This window comes from Thalassophryne amazonica, chromosome 12, assembly GCF_902500255.1.
Source record: "Thalassophryne amazonica chromosome 12, fThaAma1.1, whole genome shotgun sequence".
NCBI lineage: Eukaryota > Metazoa > Chordata > Actinopteri > Batrachoidiformes > Batrachoididae > Thalassophryne > Thalassophryne amazonica.
Window position 1 is genome coordinate 29,074,839 of NC_047114.1, and position 20,672 is coordinate 29,095,510.

The following is a 20,672-nucleotide window of genomic DNA, read 5'->3' on the forward strand; positions in this document are numbered from 1 at the left end:
CACGAGGAAAAGGATAAATGGAACAGTAGGTCGGTGAAGATGCTTGAAGAAGAGCACGAGACCTACTCTTCAGCCCGTTTGCCAGTCATCTTGTAGATCTCAGTGGGTCCGTCCACATGGGTAATGGTAGTCGTCAGCTGGATATCCTCTGCACTGTTTGCTGCAGCATCTCCTGCACGCACGCACGCGCACACACACACACACACACACACATTTACAAACCCAGCAGCATCGTAGTTGAAGACATCCATTCTAAAGGCTACTTCATGTTTAGTACTGACACGTCAAAGAGTTTCGGTAAAAATGCAATGCTCAACTTCGTACTTTTTCCCCCAATTCAAGTAAATTAAAGTGCAAATCTAAATTTAAAAGTCCTATTTCTTTAAAATTAATGTCCATATGGGCAGCGGTGGGCACAGTTCCGCTAATCCACTACTTATCGAAGATAATGTTTTCATTATGGGATTAGCGTTTCAGATAACTTTGAAAACCATCATCGGACCAATTATCTTCCGATAAGTTTTGGTCCGATAATTTTTAGACCGCTAACGTATTTTTGCAGACGTGGTAAACAAAACTCAACAGTTACATTTATGATGTCTAAAATCAGTTGAGTACCTACTTGTTAAATGTTTTGTAGTAGATGTGCAGTTCTATCCTCTGCAAACAGAGGAGAGCTGGTTCTAGAAGAAACCGCGCTATCCTCTGCAGGCAAAGGAGAACTGGTCACAGAAAAGAAAAAAACGAATTTCTTTTGAACCCATACTGACACACTGGTAATATCACCCAAGTCATCCAGAGGCATACAGTTTTAACTTATGGTTAAAATTTTAACCAAACTAATTTCGTACAAGTTATTTAAATTAACGTCACGTCTGAAGTTTTATAAAGTGAAAATATCAGATATATGTTTTAGTTTTAAAGTAATGCACTAATTTTGAAGGTTTTAGTATGGACATGCTGTGCCCAGTGCATTATGGGTAATCTCAGTACATTCACGACAGAAGAAATGCATGTGAGATGCTCTGATCAGGCTCCACATGGACAACAGCATTAAACCCTTTCTATATCATGCCTAAAACTCCAAAATCCATTATAACTATCATGTATAATGTATCTGCTTATGATAGCAGCCAAATTAACAAAGGATTCATCAAAGATATCTGACTAAGCAGTTATCCAAGGAACTGTGGGAGGTTATTTGCCACTTTGGCTAAAGACAGCCTAATTCTTTTAGCCACATGGCATTTGGCTCCATGCTTAATAGGTAGTGCCAGCCCTGATATTAAATGTGCCTAGAAATATTGCACAATACAGTAAGCTTGTATCTGTTATTTGGTATCAATTGAACCTTTGAAAATAAGCAATAATAAACATTCATCTGCCGCAGCATGATGCAACATGAACATCACTTTGGTGTTCTCCAGCCACCGGGGTCCTCAATACTCAGACACCTATGTGCTGGCTCGTGCACAGAGAAATGCACTACATGCTCCCTCACAACGAAAGTTTGGCTCAACTCGTTTATCATCCTAGCTGATCATTCAGTTAGCCATATTGGCCATTGATAAAGCTGGTTTGCTAATAAGACATGATTATTTAAAATGCACATCTTTGGCTCTGATACAGTTACAGTCACTACTTTCCACTGATTTATATTTCATCCATCTTGATAACTTACCTTCTTCAGAAATATTGGCCTAAAACATGCCGATCTGTGTTTGTGAACCTCTGCCCCCGTATTCAGTCCGCCTTACTGCCACGCACAGAGGAGGTGACGAATACGCAAAACTAATTACAAATGTTGACATTTTATATGAGGTAGCAAGATTTCATGGATGGGATGTTTATCAATGTGTCACACTGCCTACATTAATTTTGTGGTGGCCAAGTGGCTAATGTGCTTGGTTTCAGTGCAGAAGCTTCCCGGTTCAAACCCCACCCCTGCGACATTTCTCCGTGTATTGTGGAGTTGTATCAGGCAGGGCATTCGCAGCCGGTCTGCTCTGTGTCAGTCTGATCCCGTCAGATCTCAGAAGCTAAGCAGAGCAGGATCTGGTTAGTACTTGGATGGGAGACCTCTTTGGAACACCAGCGGCTGTGTGTTTCTCCAGGTAAAACTGGAGTTGTGTCAGGAAGGGCATCCGGCATAAAACTTGTGCCAATTACCAATGCGGATCTGGCTGTATCTGCTGGGGCGACCCCAAACAAAACCAGGAACAGCCAAATGAACAACATCAACAACATCAGGCAGGGCATCCGATGTAAAACTTATGTCAATTCAACATGCAGATCCACCTCGGACCTGCTGTGGCGACCCGGAGTGAAAAAACAAGGGAGCAGCTGAAGGGACTTACAGAAAAAGTGTTTTATAAGATGTTGTCATTTATGCAAAGTCAATCAAACCTAATGCAAATAAAAAAACTGAATGCCGTCTGGTGTGAGGGAGTGTGACACTGAAGGTACGTAAAAAAACTAGATGCTCGCAGGCTTCATGCTCAGCTTCACAGGGTTTTTTTTACTATAATTACTAAAGGCTGGTTTTTAGGGTAGGATATAAATGCTTGATGATTTTGGAGGGACAGGTATGAAGACCAGCTTGGTGGATGGAGATTTCTCAAAGGGTGATATTGTCTTGTTGGCGGATAAGCTCTGGATTAGTGTGGCTCTCGAAGCCGGCTGCTGTCTATTTTGTTCAGACTCGCACTGAGTGTTTCACTTTTTAATTTTTGCTTTTTTGAGTAACACACAGTACTTGAAAGAAAAAAAAAACTGGCTGTGAGGCTTATATGTCCAACCGCCTGCTGAAATCCATTTGCTAAATCGAAAAGAAAGAGGGATAAAACAAAAGGTCACATAGGGACCTAGTCCACCAGCCTTTAAAAATAATAATAATAATAAAAACTCAAAATGGTTACATTTTACAAGTTGGGGGCGGGGGAGGGGGGGACAGAACAGAAAGCCACATCCCCATCACCATTTCTGCAAAATGTCAAGACTTTGGCACAGCGACATCGTGCCATTACTTAGGGAGAGCCCTGGACTATTGATATTGTTTAAAAATGCAAAAGTACTTTTTATCCAATTACTCGATTAATCACCACAATAACTGATAGAATACTCGATTACTAAAATGACAGATAGCTGCAGCCCTAAAGAATATACTCAAGACAGATATGTTTACATTATGATCCAGTAGGGGCGAAAAGACCAGAAAATAAAACGGCCAATTACCACAGATATCGTCCGTGATATGGCACCAAAGTTGTAAATCAGAGACAAAATACTAAAGATGATAACTAGACATGACTCGATAGCTCTTTCAGTTCAAATGGAGATGTCTTTGCAAGGTCGCTGATAAAATCTCATCAGACAATGTGACCGACTGGCCAGTAGACAACATCGCAACATGAAAACATGAAACACCTGAGCTCAATTCTGAGCTCTGTGGCAAAGGCTGTGAATACGTACATTCAACAAAAATATAAACGCAACACTTTTGGTTTTGCTCCCATTTTGTATGAGATGAACTCAAAGATCTAAAACTTTTTCCACATACACAATATCACCATTTCCCTCAAATATTGTTCACAAACCAGTCCAAATCTGTGATAGTGAGCACTTCTCTTTTGCTGAGATAATCCATCCCACCTCACAGGTGTGCCATATCAAGATGCTGATTAGACACCATGATTGGTGCTCAGGTGTGCCTTAGACTGCCCACAATAAAAGGCCACTCTGAAAAGTGCAGTTTTATCACACAGCACAACGCCACAGATGTCGCAAGATTTGAGGGAGCGTGCAACTGGCATGCTGACAGCAGGAATGTCAACCAGAGCTGTTGCTCGTGTATTGAATGTTCATTTCTCTACCATAAGCCGTCTCCAAAGGCGTTTCAGAGAATTTGGCAGTACATCCAACCAGCCTCACAACTGCAGACCACGTGTAACCACACCAGCCCAGGACCTCCACATCCAGCATGTTCACCTCCAAGATCGTCTGAGACCAGCCACTCGGACAGCTGCTGAAACAATCGGTTTACATAACCAAAGAATTTCTGCACAAACTGTCAGAAACCATCTCAGGGAAGCTCATCTGCATGCTCGTCGTCCTCATCGGGGTCTCGACCTGACTCCAGTTCGTTGTCGTAACCCACTTGAGTGGGCAAATGCTCACATTCACTGGCGTTTGGCACGTTGGAGAGGTGTTCTCTTCACGGATGAATCCCGGTTCACACTGTCCAGGGCAGATGGCAGACAGCGTGTGTGGCGTCGTGTGGGTGAGCGGTTTTCTGATGTCAATGTTGTGGATCGAGTGGCCCATGGTGGCGGTAGGGTTATGGTATGGGCAGGCATCTGTTATGGACGAAGAACACAGGTGCATTTTATTGATAGCATTTTGAATGCACAGAGATACCGTGACGAGATCCTGAGGCCCATTGTTGTGCCATACATCCAAGAACATCACCTCATGTTGCACCAGGATAATGCACGGCCCCATGTTGCAAGGATCAGTACACAATTCTTGGAAGCTGAAAATGTCCCAGTTCTTGCATGGCCGGCATACTCACCGGACATGTCACCCATTGAGCATGTTTGGGATGCTCTGGACCGGCGTATACGACAGCGTGTACCAACTCTATGCGAAGGAGATGTGTTGCACTGCATGAGGCAAATGGTGGTCACACCAGATACTGACTGGTATCCCCCCCAATAAAACAAAACTGCACCTTTCAGAGTGGCCTTTTATTGTGGACAGTCTAAGGCACACCTGTGCACTAATCATGGTGTCTAATCAGCATCATGGTATGGCACACCTGTGAGGTGGGATGGATTATCTCAGCAAAGGAGAAGTGCTCACTATCACAGATTTAGACTGGTTTGTGAACAATATTTGAGGGAAATGGTGATATTGTGTATGTGGAAAAAGTTTTAGATCTTTGAGTTCAAACCAAAAGTGTTGCGTTTATATTTTTGTTGAGTATATATACATGTGATTTCTTAGTTTTTATTTTTAATAAATTCGCAAAAATTTAAAAAAAGGTTTTTTTATGTTGTCATTATGGGGTATTGTGTGTAGAAGTTTGAGGAAAAAATTAATTTAATCCATTTTGGAATAAGGATACAACATAAAAATGTGGGAAACGTTAAGGACTGAATACTTTCCAGATGCATTGTAAGTAGAGATTTTTGGGGGGGCCGGTCCGGGGGACGGGGATCCTTCCTGTATCTATCCTAAGGTGTATTCTTCTGTGTTACTGCAGCCAGTGGTTCTTTGCATCAGCTGAATTTCATTATCATAAATTCTTTCAGCTGGCTTGAGGCGAAAGTCAAATTCGAGAGCTGATAAAGTAAATCAACTCCAAGGGACTGAAACTTGGAGCGTTGCCCCTGCCGCGAGCCTGGATGACGCACATCAGGGAAAGCTTCCAAACTTCAAACCTTTTTTTCCCTCTCCTGGCGTCAGTGATGTCAGATGATAGACGGTTTTCATTACTTCCCAGCCCTCACTGCACTGTGTCCTTCATTTTGGAACACAGCCTAGACTCCAACACAATCCTTCTCTTGGGATTCCCAAGAGAGCCTGGGTCTGTTTCAAACACACCTCATCTGCCAAAAAACAAATTATGGCCTAGTATTCAGCTTCTAAGTAGAAGACAGACACTTAAAAATGAAGACCATATGACAAATGAGTGAAACTTAGTCATTTTAACAAGATGGGACTAAATTACATAACCACGATGTTACACGTGTTAATACTGTAATAACACATCTGATGCAGCAAAACTGTTGTGACTGTTGTGTCAAATATTCAAAGGAACCAGAAAGAGCAGCTTGAAACAGAACTGTATTAGACAAGTCCTCCCCCAGACCCCCTAAGCATTTACATCACAGGACAAATGCAGAAAATAAGTCATTACCAGCGATGCACTGACTACTGGACTGCTCGTTTCCATAGCGTTTGTGAGATGGTGCGTAGAGGAACATGATGGCAAAGACGTAGAGGTTCCACATGCCGTAGATTCCGGTGAAGAAGGCGCTGTTAACCTGCACCGTGTAATCACCCCAGTGCCAGTGGCCCTCGTTCACCTGCACAAACACACACAACCAATACCTGCTTAAACCTTTGTTGTGCTCTTTACAGCTTGTTAGACTGTGTGGCGGATGACGTGTCGCAATCCAGATATGAAGATTATGCTCATTCATTGTTAGGGTTTCTGCAGCAATCACCTCCCTTGCATTTGCAGTACTTGCAGCAATGGATCCCAGCTACCCGAAAATACTGCTGTAGTTGAAGGAATACTCGGAAAAAAAACGGTATGGTCATTTTTTAAAAGGGCGTGGTCATTTCCGAGCTGTTCGTCCCGGATAGAGATTTTGGCACATATCCCAAGTTGTTCATTGGGGTCATATTAGTCTAGAACAGTTGAGTTATCCTGTCCTAAATGATCTGCATACATGTCTCAGCTAGGTCCTAGACCTGGCTTGCCCAACCAGTTGATCGCGATCGGCTGATCGATCGCATGAAACTGGTGCTGTATCGAGCAGTGCTGCTATAACAAACTGATGCAGAAGGTGGCAGCAATGCACCAATAAGGATGTCGGCTGCAGCTAAATGCCATAAAAGAAGAAAGGGTTCTTCTTTTTCTGCTGCATCTGATCACTTGAAGCTGAGAAGGGGTCTGGGTTGGTCACATTTATCACTCCTGTTTTCAGGCAAGTCATGAGGTACAACTATCCCAGTGTTGCAGACCGAACGGTCCCCCTAAAAATCGGCTCCCGCTGATGACGCGGTTCACGGATTATCACCTCGTTTCTGCTTCAAATTTCAATCCAGTCATCATCTAGTTCAGCAACAGATATCTGAAGCTTTTGTACAACAATCATTTCCACCTAAATTCAGCATTATTTCATCATAAAAGGCAACAGAAGCGATCAGAGCGTCCTCCTCCATCAGCTCCTAGCTGATGCATTCGCTGCGTCACAGAATTTCACCTAATTTCTGCTAAAAACTGACTTTAGAATTATCTAAGAGCTTTTACCTTTGTCATGTGATGGTTAATAATCCCATTAATCCATATGATTGCTTTGGGTGAAGAGACTCCGTCTCAGATGTGCTACTGTGGTCCGAAACGACACATGCGCAGACGCAAAAGGCGGACCAAATTTTAGGGGCGGACCGTTTGGTCTGCGACACGGTAAATAAATCGGTCTCCTTTTTGCACAATTTCTGACCTAAATGGTAGATTTGTTATAGTTACTAGATACTTCTTTGGTACTCCTTTAATCCTTGCTAATGTTTATGCTCCTAATTACATTATGACGTTGATGATGATGGCTTTGTCAAATGTGTGTTCGCATTAATTCTAGATATGCCCTTGCATTTTTTACTCTTAGGTGGAGAATTTAATTGTTGACTTGACCCTTGTTTTGATCGTTCCTCCCCCTCAGTCTGTATGCCCTCCAAGTCTGTCAAAGCAATACAGTCCTTCACACAGAAATTCGGGCTTTCGGACATGTTGTGACATGCCCATCTCTTCCACAATTTCTCGGATAGTCACACGACTGAAAAGCCACCGAAAGCCGTCTGAATCTTCTGAATGGTGGAAGAGGTGGGCATCATTTTTCGGAGTCCAGTATGTCCTGTGAGACGTCAACACGGAGTTGCTTTTGCGCCGCCATCAGCTTTGTGCCAAAGCCTACGGCATGAATTTCGCTGCAACTCTTTTCATGGCAAAATCTTCTGTCACAGTGGAATGTGCCAAAAAAGTGCTTATGTCCACCTCTTCCGCCATTTCTCGGATAGTCACACAACGGTCCCACATCAGCACAGCGTTCACTTTGGAAATGATCTGGTCATTTCAGCGTGTTGATGGCCAACCGGAGCGTGACTCGTTCTCCACCATTGTGCGGACGTCTTTAAACCGGTTGTACCGCTCCTTAATCTGTGTGATGCCCATAGGATCGTCACCGAAAGCCGTCTGAATAATCCGAATGGTTTCCACCTGGCTGTCGCCCAGTTTCTGGCAAAATTTGATGCAGTCGCGCTGCTCCAGTCGTTCCGCCATTTTCCTTGCAAAGAAAATCCGACAAGAGACTACACCCATCCTCACACAAAGGCTGCGTGAAAAAATTCACACATGCGCACGAAGGTTCAAGGTTGGCTCATGCAAGCACACGTGATTCAAATCCATCAGGTTTTTGCAAAAAATAAAAAGGTTGGATACTTTTCTAACAGACCTCGTATGTCAACTTATAAAAAAAAAAAGAATTAGCGAATACACTGACTACGTCCCATAAGTTATGCAGCTGTCAGACCATGATGATTTAGCCTGCGTATGCCAACAGCCCTGTTTCCACCAAGCAGTCCGGGTCGGTACAGCACAGGTCAGAAAGGTTACGTTTGGCTTGGCTTGCATTTCCAACGTGCGTATGCATTTCACACTGCCATGTTTTTTAAAATTTATTTTTGTCTTGGTGGATCACAGGAGTTATGTTCATCGCATGCGGAATGCTGAAGAATTGACTGATGTCTGTGGTAAATGCAGACGTGAATGAATGAGGCACTGTGACTCTTTCAACTTTTAAAATAAGTTATTTTTCTTGTTGTGGCACAAAGCGCAGACATCCTCTGGTTCAGGCTGAGAAATGCACTGGGAGCAGACAAACACAGAGGGACTTAACGTAATTTCCCAAAATAAGGACGCTTTATGTGGATACGTTTTCGCCAGGCTGTGACAATGAAGTCGACTGAAATGACATAACAGGTAATATTACGACTATATTTACTCAGTGTGTGAATGATTTTAATATTTGAAATAGTCTCAACTCTATGAATGAGGACTGGAGCCTTCGCTTTAGCTGTTCGATGCACAACAGCAGGTTAACGCCTCCCTTTTGTAACTGGTCCATAATGTTGGGATCCCAGCCGAAGGGTACAATGAGTACCCGTTCCTATATCTGGACGTGGAAACGCCCAATACGCCATTACATGGTAGCTGTTCAGTAAGTTCTGTGGTTACCCGGAACACGTGAAATACGTCTACATACATCAATATGTGTTGGAGGTAAGTTACACATAGGTTCGAAGCAAGTTACTCATATGTTTTTGGCTGGCATGCATCGAAAATATTGTGGATGCACAAAACTTTCTGATGGACTCGCCGTATTACGACGTGTACCAGTGTGCTCCAACATACTCTAAACTTGCACAAAACCTACCCATAACTTATTAGATGTATGCCAGCGTATTCTCCCTCTCTCTCTCCCTCCCTCTCTCTCTCTCTCTCTCCCTCCTGTACCTCATGAGACTTTTTATTTATTTTTTGTAGCAAATTAAACATTCCCACTATTGAGCAGCTTGCAGCCAATAATTTAGAGAGAGAGAACAAGCTCACTTGACGAACTTAATGCAGCCACATTGTCTTTACAGATTGGAAAGAGTCCTGGGCCAATAATTGCCCCCCTCCCAAACTGGGTTTTCCAGATGATTACCCTTCAGGATAAAAAACAAAAAAACAAAAACAAAAAATAGGCACAAGCTTGCCCCATTTCTATTAAACATGGACAATGAATGATTTTAATTTGGTCACCTCCTCCAAACTCTGAATCAGGCCTACATTTCCCTTCTTAAGAAAGGCAAAGATCAGTTTGCCTGTTCTTCATACCACCCCATAAGTCTGCTGAATGTTTACTTTAAGATATTATCTAAACTACTGGCTCTATGTCTGGAATCCATTCCCCATCTATTATCTCACCAGATAGACAGGATTCATGAGAAATAGGCATTCCTTCTCTGTTATTAGATGCCCGTTTAATACTATTTACAATATCTCTGCCTCTGATACTCAGAAGTGCTGATTTCATTAGATGAGGAAAAGGCATTTGATAAAGTGGAAATACTTCTTCTACATGGTAGAGACATTTGGTTTTAAGGCAGGATTTGTCTCCTGGATTAAGTTACGTCAGTCCTGCCCACAGACCTCTGTCAGGACCAATAACCTTCAGTCAGACCATTTTTGTCTCTCATTTTACGCAACAGGGTTGTCCCTTGTGGCCATTATTATTTGCAATAGCAATAACACTTCATGCTAACTTGCAGATTTCTGGCATTTTTAAGAATGGGATTGAGCTAAAGGTCTCACATTATGTGGATGACATTCTCCTATACATTTCTAAATTGCCTATTTCTGTTCCAGCTGCCATAACTTCTTTTCTATCTTTTGGCCAGATACCTGGGTTTAAACTGAACTTGAATAAGAGTGAGCTCCTTCCCATTAATAAGCTTGCTTCAGAATGTCCCTTGTAAAATTGTGCCTTGCTCCAATGGCTGCCAACCATGTTTTTCCCCTTCTTTCGTAGCTGTGGTAAAAATTTGGTATTGACAATTTTAAAGACTTATACATTCATAATGCTTTTGCATTGTTTCAATAACTTTCTGATAAATACTCACTGCCCAACAGTCACTTTCTTAGATATCTACACAGCCATAGTTATGTCTATAACACACTTCCTACATTTCCCAATTCTCCTGGGCAGCTGGCTGCAGCCAGTCTATACACTAAAGGGTACAACATCATGTATTTATAACTCAATCACCTCTTTACGAATGGAAACCTTAATCTCGTTAAAATCCCTGTGGGAGGATGATTTAAAAGGAGGCTATGCTGGGCATAGTTTGGGCAGAAATATTGATGTAAGTCCACAAATTTTCCATTTGTGTGAGACACAGCCTCATGCAGTTCAAAATGGCACACCGCATATATTTCACCAAGGTCCAAACTCTCAAAGACTTATAACAGTGTCTAGCCTGGCCAATCGATGTCAACAATCCCCAGTGAATCTAATCCATACATTTTGGCTTTGTAATTTTTTATATTTCTACTAGACTGAAATTTTAACTGCTCTATCTCAGATAGTGGGGAGGAAATCCAACCAAGGGCCATTAGTGTCCTGTTAAGGGTCTTCACCTTTTTGCCATCTCTCTCCAAAGATGAAAAGGATGCTCCAGCATTTCTTACTATTAGGGTGACGTTGCCTTGCCAGCAGAGAGAGAGCAAAATGTCACTCTGGGGGACCTCTAAATCTTATTTGATTGAGTTCAAATTTGGTCTGTACCTATAAAACCCCAAGTGGAACAAAAACAACATGTGGCCCAAAGTCTCTCAACTTTTATTTTTTCACTATATAACATGAACAGCCCTAATCCACATACACACATACTAGCATATTTCCTGTGGGGATCCGCGGGCTCTAGATTGGGTAGTGTTTAGAAAATAGGTAGCTGATATTTTTCAAGGGTGGTAATAAATTAAGCAAAGCTTGTATAATGAGTTGGAATGACGTACGAGTCCAGAATGTTTTTAGAACCTTAGACCTCAAGAATTTTTAGGAGAGGAACTCATCCCTTTTATTTCCTGTTAATTTGTAATTTATAATTTTTAATTTGTAATGTAATTTTTTAAATGTTAATTTACTGTCTTACTGTAATTGTTGTTATCATATACACATTATTATTGTCAGTATTATTATTATTATTATTATTAATAATAATAATAATACACTGGAAATCAGTGCCTTCACGTTCTTGTGTAATCCATGTATTTTTAACATATTTACAATTATATTACGTACTTCCACTGAACTTACTAAATAAAATCATGCATGCACGCATTCACACTTTTAACATAAAGATGATTTACCACCCCCTGCTGGAATGGTGTGTTAGTCCAGAATGTAATTAGAAATGTTAGCAATGTGTGTAGTTTCTCCAAAAATATTAGTCCTATCAACATTCCATTTTGGCACCGTTCATCCTTCACCCTAAATACATAAGCATACCAAACAGCAAATGTCAGCTGTCCCCAGTTTGCACACACGCAGAGCTTTTTGTTTTTCTGTATTCTGCTGTAAGGAGGTGATTTTAATTTTTACACACGCACAAACAGATATATGGTGGCGGAAGACATCAAAAGCAATACTCTTTTCACTCGTGGTAACAACAACATGACATTTACCTAAACTGAATAAGCCAAATTAAACTACAAAACACAATAAATCAATAACACTAACAACACTGTTAAATTAACATGAACCACAATATCATTTAAAACCCCATAACCCTGAACTCCCATGGTGCATTGCAGCACAATGCCCTATGTTTACTGGTTGGTTAAATTACCAATTTATCCAAAAATAATAGTCCTATCAACTTTCCATTTTCACAGCATTCATCCTTGACCCAAAATACATAAGCATACCAATTGGCAGTTTTCCTCAAAGCCATACACGCGGGTACACAAAAACAGAGGCTGCTTGATTATTATAATATAGAAATGTGGATGCATATGTTTTTGTTTTTTTTTTCTCATGTAGTTCTATAGAGTTTTGATGTGGATTTTGTGGTTCTGGGAAGGGGTGTTTGAAAGTTAACTGTTGGTTTTGACATATCTGAAATGTTTCCTTAATAACTATATTCTGTTTTCCTTGTGGCTTTGTGGATATTTTTTAAATGTGTACAAGCCAATAAACAAAAGTTAAAAAAGATGTTGGGGCCATCCTAAATAATGTGCCAAACTTCACAACTTTTAACCATATGCTCAATGGCAGATTACAAGCATTGTGATTTATATAAAAGATGCATAAAACCTTTGGTGCATACCCCATAACAAAAAAGTGTTTAAACAAACAGATGTAGTTTCATAATTAAACTCACCTGACTGATGATGAAAAAGATGACCGTGATTGCTGCACAGGTTAGAGTGACCAACATGAGGAACTTGAACCTAAAAATCAGACCCTATAAAAATGACAAAAACAATGATTTGGCAACTAAACTAACAAATAAAAATTATTTCAATGGAAAAATAAATGCTACTGTGTCCTTCATGAATTAATTAACCGGCTTTGGTTGTTAATGTTTCAGGGCATGAGCTTCCACTTGGCACAAATCAGTACACAGCATAACAGAAGTGTCACCCCGAGTGTAAAATAGACACCATTACCATTTCCACACCCAGCACCCGCACTATTTAAATTGTGAATACAGATGTAGCCATCAGTATGTTACCCTTAAAATGAGGTGTAGTTAGGCACAGTGCAGGTGAAATGCTATTGTGAGGAGGCAGAAAGTAATGTGGCACAGACCACCATATACCTGATCTCAAATCCTACATCCAGAGTTGTTCCTTTATTTATATCCCATTTTATTCAAATGTCCCTTACCTAAGCAGGTTTGCGGAGCACATACACGCAACAAAAATGAACTAAAAGCAGCCATTTAATGCAAGTAGACACATAACGTTTCACCCCACTATGTAACTGCTGTCTTCTGAAAGGATACAAAATGTTGGTGAAGATCAGTCAATGCAACAGAAAGTCTCACTGAAGTGCACCTTGTAAACAGCAGTGCACTGTAGCTCTTAAAGGAGATGACAAATGACACTTTGAATGGTGTATTTCATGTTATGCCACATCATACTGCATATACAACCCCTGGCAAAAATTATGGAATCACCGGCCTCAGAGGATGTTCATTCAGTTGTTTAATTTTGTAGAAAAAAAGCAGATCACAGACATGACACAAAACTAAAGTCATTTCAAATGGCAACTTTCTGGCTTTAAGAAACACTATAAGAAATCAAGAAAAAAAGATTGTGGCAGTCAGTAACGGTTACTTTTTTAGACCAAGCAGAGGAAAAAAATATGGAATCACTCAATTCTGAGGAAAAAATTATGGAATCACCCTGTAAATTTTCATCCCCCAAATTAACACCTGCTTCATATCAGGTCTGCTCGTTAGTCTGCATCTAAAAAGGAGTGAACACACCTTGGAGAGCTGTTGCACCAAGTGGACTGACATGAATCATGGCTCCAACACGAGAGATGTCAATTGAAACAAAGGAGAGGATTATCAAACTCTTAAAAGAGAGTAAATCATCACGCAATGTTGCAAAAGATGTTGGTTGTTCACAGTCAGCTGTGTCTAAACTCTGGACCAAATACAAACAACATGGGAAGGTTGTTAAAGGCAAACATACTGGTAGACCAAGGAAGACATCAAAGCGTCAAGACAGAAAACTTAAAGCAATATGTCTCAAAAATCGAAAAATGTACAACAAAACAGATGAGGAACGAATGGGAGGAGACTGGAGTCAACGTCTGTGACCGAACTGTAAGAAACCGCCTAAAGGAAATGGGATTTACATACAGAAAAGCTAAACGAAAGGCATCATTAACACCTAAACAGAAAAAAACAAGGTTACAATGGGCTAAGGAAAAGCAATTGTGGACTGTGGATGACTGGATGAAAGTCATATTCAGTGATGAATCTCAAATCTGCATTGGGCAAGGTGATGATGCTGGAACTTTTGTTTGGTGCCTTTCCAATGAGATTTATAAAGATGACTGCCTGAAGAGAACATGTAAATTTCCACAGTCATTGATGATATGGGGCTGCATGTCAGGTAAAGGCACTGGGGAGATGGCTGTCATTACATCATCAATAAATGCACAAGTTTATGTTGATATTTTGGACAATTGAAAGGATGTTTGGGGATGATGAAATCATTTTTCAAGATGATAATGCATCTTGCCATAGAGCAAAAACTGCAAAAACATTCCTTGCAAAAAGACACATAGGGTCAATGTCATGGCATAGGGTCAATGTCAATGAGCAGATCTGATTTGATGCAGGTGTTAATTTGGGGGATGAAAATTTACAGGGTGATTCCATAATTTTTTCCTCAGAATTGAGTGATTCCATATTTTTTTCCTCTGCTTGGTCTAAAAAAGTAACCGTTACTGACTGCCACAATCTTTTTTTCTTGATTTCTTATAGTGTTTCTTAAAGCCAGAAAGTTGCTATTTGAAATGACTTTAGTTTTGTGTCATGTCTGTGATCTGCTTTTTTTCTACAAAATTAAACAACTGAATGAACATCCTCTGAGGCCGGTGATTCCATAATTTTTGCCAGGGGTTGTAGTTACCTATGAACGAATGTAGGGGCGCACTGTCACTATTGTCTTATTTTGCAGTCAGTAATACTTCTGTATCAGGCTGCATTTTAACCCATGCTGTGGTCAGAAAGCAACCATTAGCACACACACACACACACACACACACACACACACACACACACACACACACACACACACACACACACACACAGTTTATTAATTTTTGCTATCCAAATGACAAAATTTGGTTAATCTAGTGGATTAGCAACACTGTTTTCTTTGGCAAGGCTGCCATGAGCTGGTCACATAAATCAAAGAGTAAAAAAATAACATGAAATATCCATGGATGAAAGCAAATTGGGTGACGATTCCAAACGAAGCAGAGAATTTGGAAAAAAGCTGCTACGTTGTAAGGACAAATTTGAGTTGCGTTTGTGCTCAAAACATTTTGATGCAGAACAATTAAATGAAGACTGAAACGCTACAAGTGAACCAAAATTACCAAAATTTCTTTTGGAATAACTCTGGATTAGAAGGAGTGATTGGGAAATCACCACTGAAGCAAACATCAATGATAGCAAACGAGAAGAAACATTACAGCACAGGCGCTGATCACCCAGGAGAACAGGAGGAAGCGCTTCCGCTGATTCAGAGTCCACGCTAGAGTCTCACATTCTACAATCGCTGATCGTAGTTTGGTCATTTTTATTCAAATTTTTATTTGTAAATAAAACAAAGACTATCACGTTTGTAAGACAGTACATGTTGTTGATGACATGCATTCTGAACTGATTTTTGCCTCTATGCAATACAGAGTTTTAACGGTACTATGAATATGTCCTGCCACTAGATGTCACACTACTACCATATTTCAGAACATTAACAAAACTTTCTGCTTCAGCCACTGTTCCTCCCTTGCATTAAGCAGAATAAATGGTGATTGAAGCCTTCTGACAGACCTAAAAGCGAAATGTATGGGGATTCTAGTCCGACTACGTTCTTGGTCAGAGCCATTCTTAGCCTCTGAATATAGTTGTTGGGGAAATTCTGGAAAGTAGTTGCTGTCTGCCATCTTGGTGGGGGAGAGAGAGGAGGCAGAGGAAGGAGAACCTAGGGCATGACTCACATGCACTACATGTACACACATGAATATCTCATGTACTAAACTTCCGTATGTGACGCCAGAGTGTGTCAAACAGTGACAGAAAAACTGGGGTGTTGTTTCTTTCAAAGAACAGGATGTCATTCAGCCAATAAATCTGTATATACAAATAGCTATTGGCTGCTATATTATACTTTTTAAAATGTTAGTTGGGTCACTTTAAGAGAATATATAACTCATTTGTGCCCTGTGACCTATTTTGCACGCAAGTTACATGCAGTGTAAATAGAAAAAATGAGTTGGGCACACCCCAAATCCAAATGTGTTATGTAACTCAGACAAAACAATCATTGTTGTAATCATCATCAAAATAGGGCCTTTCTACCCCAAAAGGACAGATGAAGACACACCTCATAGTGCAGCCGTCTGGCTTTGGACATGGCAGGCAGTGACATCCTTTTACCACTGATGTTGCGGAACACTTGAAAAACCATGAAGCAGAGAAACAAGAAGTAGAAACAGGCACAGATTCCTGCCACAATGATGAATGCCATCTGTTGCAACATCAGTCAAGGAAATAAAAAAGGCCAAATATAAAAAGCAGAAAATAGCAGTATAGATGAAATTAAAACAAACTTAACCAAGCAAGTATGCCTGATAATAAAAACTAACCATGCAAGATTCTTGGCCATGATAACAGCATTAAAAAAACTGACATCACAACTAAAGGAATAAAATGGAAATTCTGCAGAACAAAATAATGTTTACACCCTGCTACATATTTTAATTCTCAGTATCATCAGCTCAGACAATTTGAAGTCTTACTGTAAAATGTTCTAAGGCGCACATGCAGCATACTTAAAACTTTTTATGAACAATATGTTTTGGTGAAAACTGTCATCATTGGAGAGAAACTCACATCTTTGAGTAGCACAAGTACTTGTGACAAACTCTCAGCCTGATATAGTACACAGCCCAATGTGTTATACAAATCAAATTTCCACAAACGGTATATATTGTGGCTCAAACCAAAGCTGTGAAATGATTCTGTATCTCTCTCTCTTTTTTTTTTTTTTTTTTTTTTTTTTTAAGTACAAATGGCATTAAAATTTGAGCGGTCAAGTTCTTAGCTTGTGTTTGTACTTTATTTGCAGTGCACGTAAATATGCTGAAAAAAGTACTCCTCTAAATTTTAATTAAAATCTTTTGTTTTTGTTGGATTAGCCAGGTAACAAAATAGATTCATTTTGACACAGAAAATATTACCTTTCTGGATATATCCATATGCTGCCATTTTATTAATTCTCAGTTATAAACAATTGTAAAATTCAGGACACTGGGTGCACCTTTGGGCAGTTCCATTGTTGATCACTCAGAGACACCTGAGTGATCAACAATGTGAAGGGGATGTTCATCCTACACCTGGCTGTGACAGAAAATGTTATTTTATAAAGATAAGAATGGACCACCAAATGCTGCCACTTCTGTGAGGTGGTAGGTACAGGAATGCACATCAAAACCTGATTCTGATTTTTCTAGCTCAAAGGTTATTTTTCCTTTCATGTCATGGTCACACCCCTATTCCACAGGGTACCATTCAATTACAATCGCCTATGATCCAAAAAAGTGCAAAAAAACGGGACGAAACAGCTTACTCCGACTTGCCTCCTAACAGGCTGGCTTACAAAGTGCAGACCTGGCAACTCCCTGGCTTATAAAGTGCAGACCTGGCAACCAGCTCTAAAACAAACTAAGGAGCTGCCCCCGGCTGTGCGGGCAGTCAGAAACGCAACAAACGCTGCTTCTGCTTCAAATTTTTACCCCAATGGAGCATGATCAAACAAGTTTTAAGCTGTACTCACTAGGAGGACCCTATTTAAAGACATTCAAACATGATTGAAACTGTTAATATTCCAAACACCCGGAAGTTACTAAGTAGTAGCAATGATCTGGCAAATCGGGTTTAAATTTTTCAACAGCTCAAAAATTTCACCAAGATTTCAAATCTGGTGCTGATGATGGCCGTAACTACTACATACGAGGTCTGTTAGAAAAGTATCCGACCTTTTTATTTTTTTCAAAAACCATATGGATTTGAATCACGTGTGATTGCATCAGCCAAGCTTGAACCTTCGTACGCATGCGTGAGTTTTTTCACGCCTGTCGGTTGCGTCATTTGCCTGTGAGCAGGCTTTGTGTGAGCAGTGGTCCACCCCTCTCATCGGATTTTATTGCGAATAAATGTCTGAATGATTTGGAGCTTTGCTGCATCAAATTTTTCCAGAAACTGTGAGAGACCTCCAGGTGGACACCATTCGGAAAATTCAGATGGCTTTCAGGGACAATTTTATGGGGATTACACAGATTAAGGAGTGCTCCAGCCGGTCTAAAGACCGCCCACAGCTGCTGAGAGCGCGCGCGCTCCGAGCGCCGATCGACAGGCTGAATCAACCAGATCATTTCCAATGTGAAGGCTTTGTTGATCCGGGACGTCATCTGACTTACACAAAAATGGCAGGAGATGTGGACATCAGTACTTTTTCGGCACATTCCACTGTTACAGGAGTTTTTTTCATGGAAAGAGAAGCGGAGGGATGCGCCACGGAGCCGTTCATGGCGCGGCACAAAACCACCTCCGTGTTGGTCTCACAGGACGGCTTTGAGATGGCTTTCAGACGGCTTTCGGTAGCTTTTCAGTCGTGTGACTATCCGAGAAATTGTGGATGAGCCTGAACATGCCAGAACATGTCCTGTGAGGCTTCATCACAGCGTTGATTTGCGCCATGCGGCACCGCCACGATGCACGGAATTCCTCCGCTCCTCTTTCCATGACAAAAACTCCTGTAATAGTGGAATGTGCTGTTCATTTCCAAACTGGACGCTATGTTTTATCCGGGACGTCATCTGACTAGCACAGGAATTGCGGAAGACGTGGACATCAGCACTTTTTCGGCACATTGAGACAGACGTGTGGAGGAATTCCACGCGTCGCAGCAGTGCCACATGGCGCAAAGCAACGCCGTGATGAAGCCTCACAGGACATGTTCTGGCATGTCCAGGCTCATCCACAATTTCTCAGATAGTCACACGACTGAAAAACCACCGAAAGCCGTCTCAAAGCCGTCCTGTGAGACCAACACGGAGGTGGTTTTGTGCCGCACCATGAACGGCTCCATGGCGCATCCCTCCAAAGTACTGATGTCCACATCTCCTGCCATTTTTGTGTAAGTCAGATGACGTCCCGGATCAACAAAGCCTTCACATTGGAAATGATCTGGTTGATTCAGCCTGTCGATCGGCGCTCGGAGCGCTCTCAGCAGCTGTGGGCGGTCTTTAGACCGGCTGGAGCACTCCTTAATCTGTGTAATCCCCATAAAATCGTCCCTGAAAGCCATCTGAATTTTCCGAATGGTATCCACCTGGAGGTCTCTCACAGTTTCTGGAAAAATTTGATGCAGCAAAGCTCCAAATCGTTCAGACATTTATTCGCAATAAAAATCCGACGAGAGGGGTGGACCACTGTTCACAAAAAGCCTGCTCACAGGCGAATGACGCAACCGACAGGCGTGAAAAAACTCACGCATGCGCACGAAGGTTCAAGCTTGGCTGATGCAATCACACGTGATTCAAATCCATATGGTTTTTGAAAAAAATAAAAAGGTCGGATACTTTTCTAACAGACCTCGTATACCAAGTTTGTTCACGACGGAAAACATGGATCAAGAAGTTGCTGTTGTGCTTCAAAACACGGCCCGATTGGTTATTCGGGATGAAATGGGAAGGAACAGAGCTCTGTGGAATAGCCCCATTACAGTGAGTCATTATACGTAATTCGATGGAAAACCCATAAAACGTGAAGAGTCACAATCACGACAGCAGCACAGAGTTGATGTACACACGAAAAAACAGGAAGTGAAGCGGAAAAACAAAATATTATTTAGATTTTACATTATTTACCATTTGCTCTCCTAATACACATTTGTCACAATTCCCTGAGTCTTTCTTTTAACATTTGATCACATTTTTAAAAGGATACAGCAAGTTCAGTTCCCACATCAGATGCCCAGATGCTGTAGAAGGGGTTCGTCAGCTGCACACCTCTGTTCAAACAAGTTTACATGTTACATCTGTTCAGCACTTTAATGACAGGGTAGAAAATACAGTACAGCTGAAGTGCCACGTCAACAAAGACTGCAGACCCCTGTCGCCGCTGCTCAGTGAGTCACTGTGCAATTAATTGCATCGCTATCGTAAATGCAATGTCAATCTATGCAATTACACAATCGTGACAGGCTACATATTAAATAAATAAATCGTCACGCAGTGAACCAAGTGTGGGCTGATGTGGTCTGCATGCATTTCACTGTAAAAACGCATATTTTGTTCCCCCTAATGTCATCAACATCAGTTCTCGGCGGCGAAGAAAATCAGAACCAAACGCCACTCCCCCCAACTGTTTGTTTTCACAAATTAGGTGGACCGTGATAACCGTGATTTTTTTTTTTTTTTAGCTCTCCTGTATGGTCATTTAAAGGAGAAAGGATTGTTGTTTCAATTTGTATTTCAATTGGGAACAGCTACATTTCTATTGCTGGTTTGTGCTAATATGCTGAA

At 41.1% G+C, this 20,672-nt stretch overlaps 1 protein-coding gene across 1 annotated transcript in view; it reads right to left on the reverse strand.

The window, feature by feature from the left end:
* Positions 1 to 20,672, reverse strand: part of wls (Wnt ligand secretion mediator) — a 141,038-nt gene that overhangs the window by 753 nt on the left and 119,613 nt on the right. Inside the window, exons 9-12 of the mRNA XM_034183020.1 lie at positions 16,469 to 16,612; positions 12,715 to 12,798; positions 5,921 to 6,089; positions 1 to 172 (exon numbers count right to left, since the gene is read on the reverse strand). The exon at positions 1 to 172 is cut by the window's left edge and continues 753 nt beyond it. Coding sequence (XP_034038911.1) covers positions 63 to 172; positions 5,921 to 6,089; positions 12,715 to 12,798; positions 16,469 to 16,612 — 507 coding nt within the window. The 3' untranslated portion in view covers positions 1 to 62. The remainder of the gene's footprint in view (positions 173 to 5,920; positions 6,090 to 12,714; positions 12,799 to 16,468; positions 16,613 to 20,672) is intronic.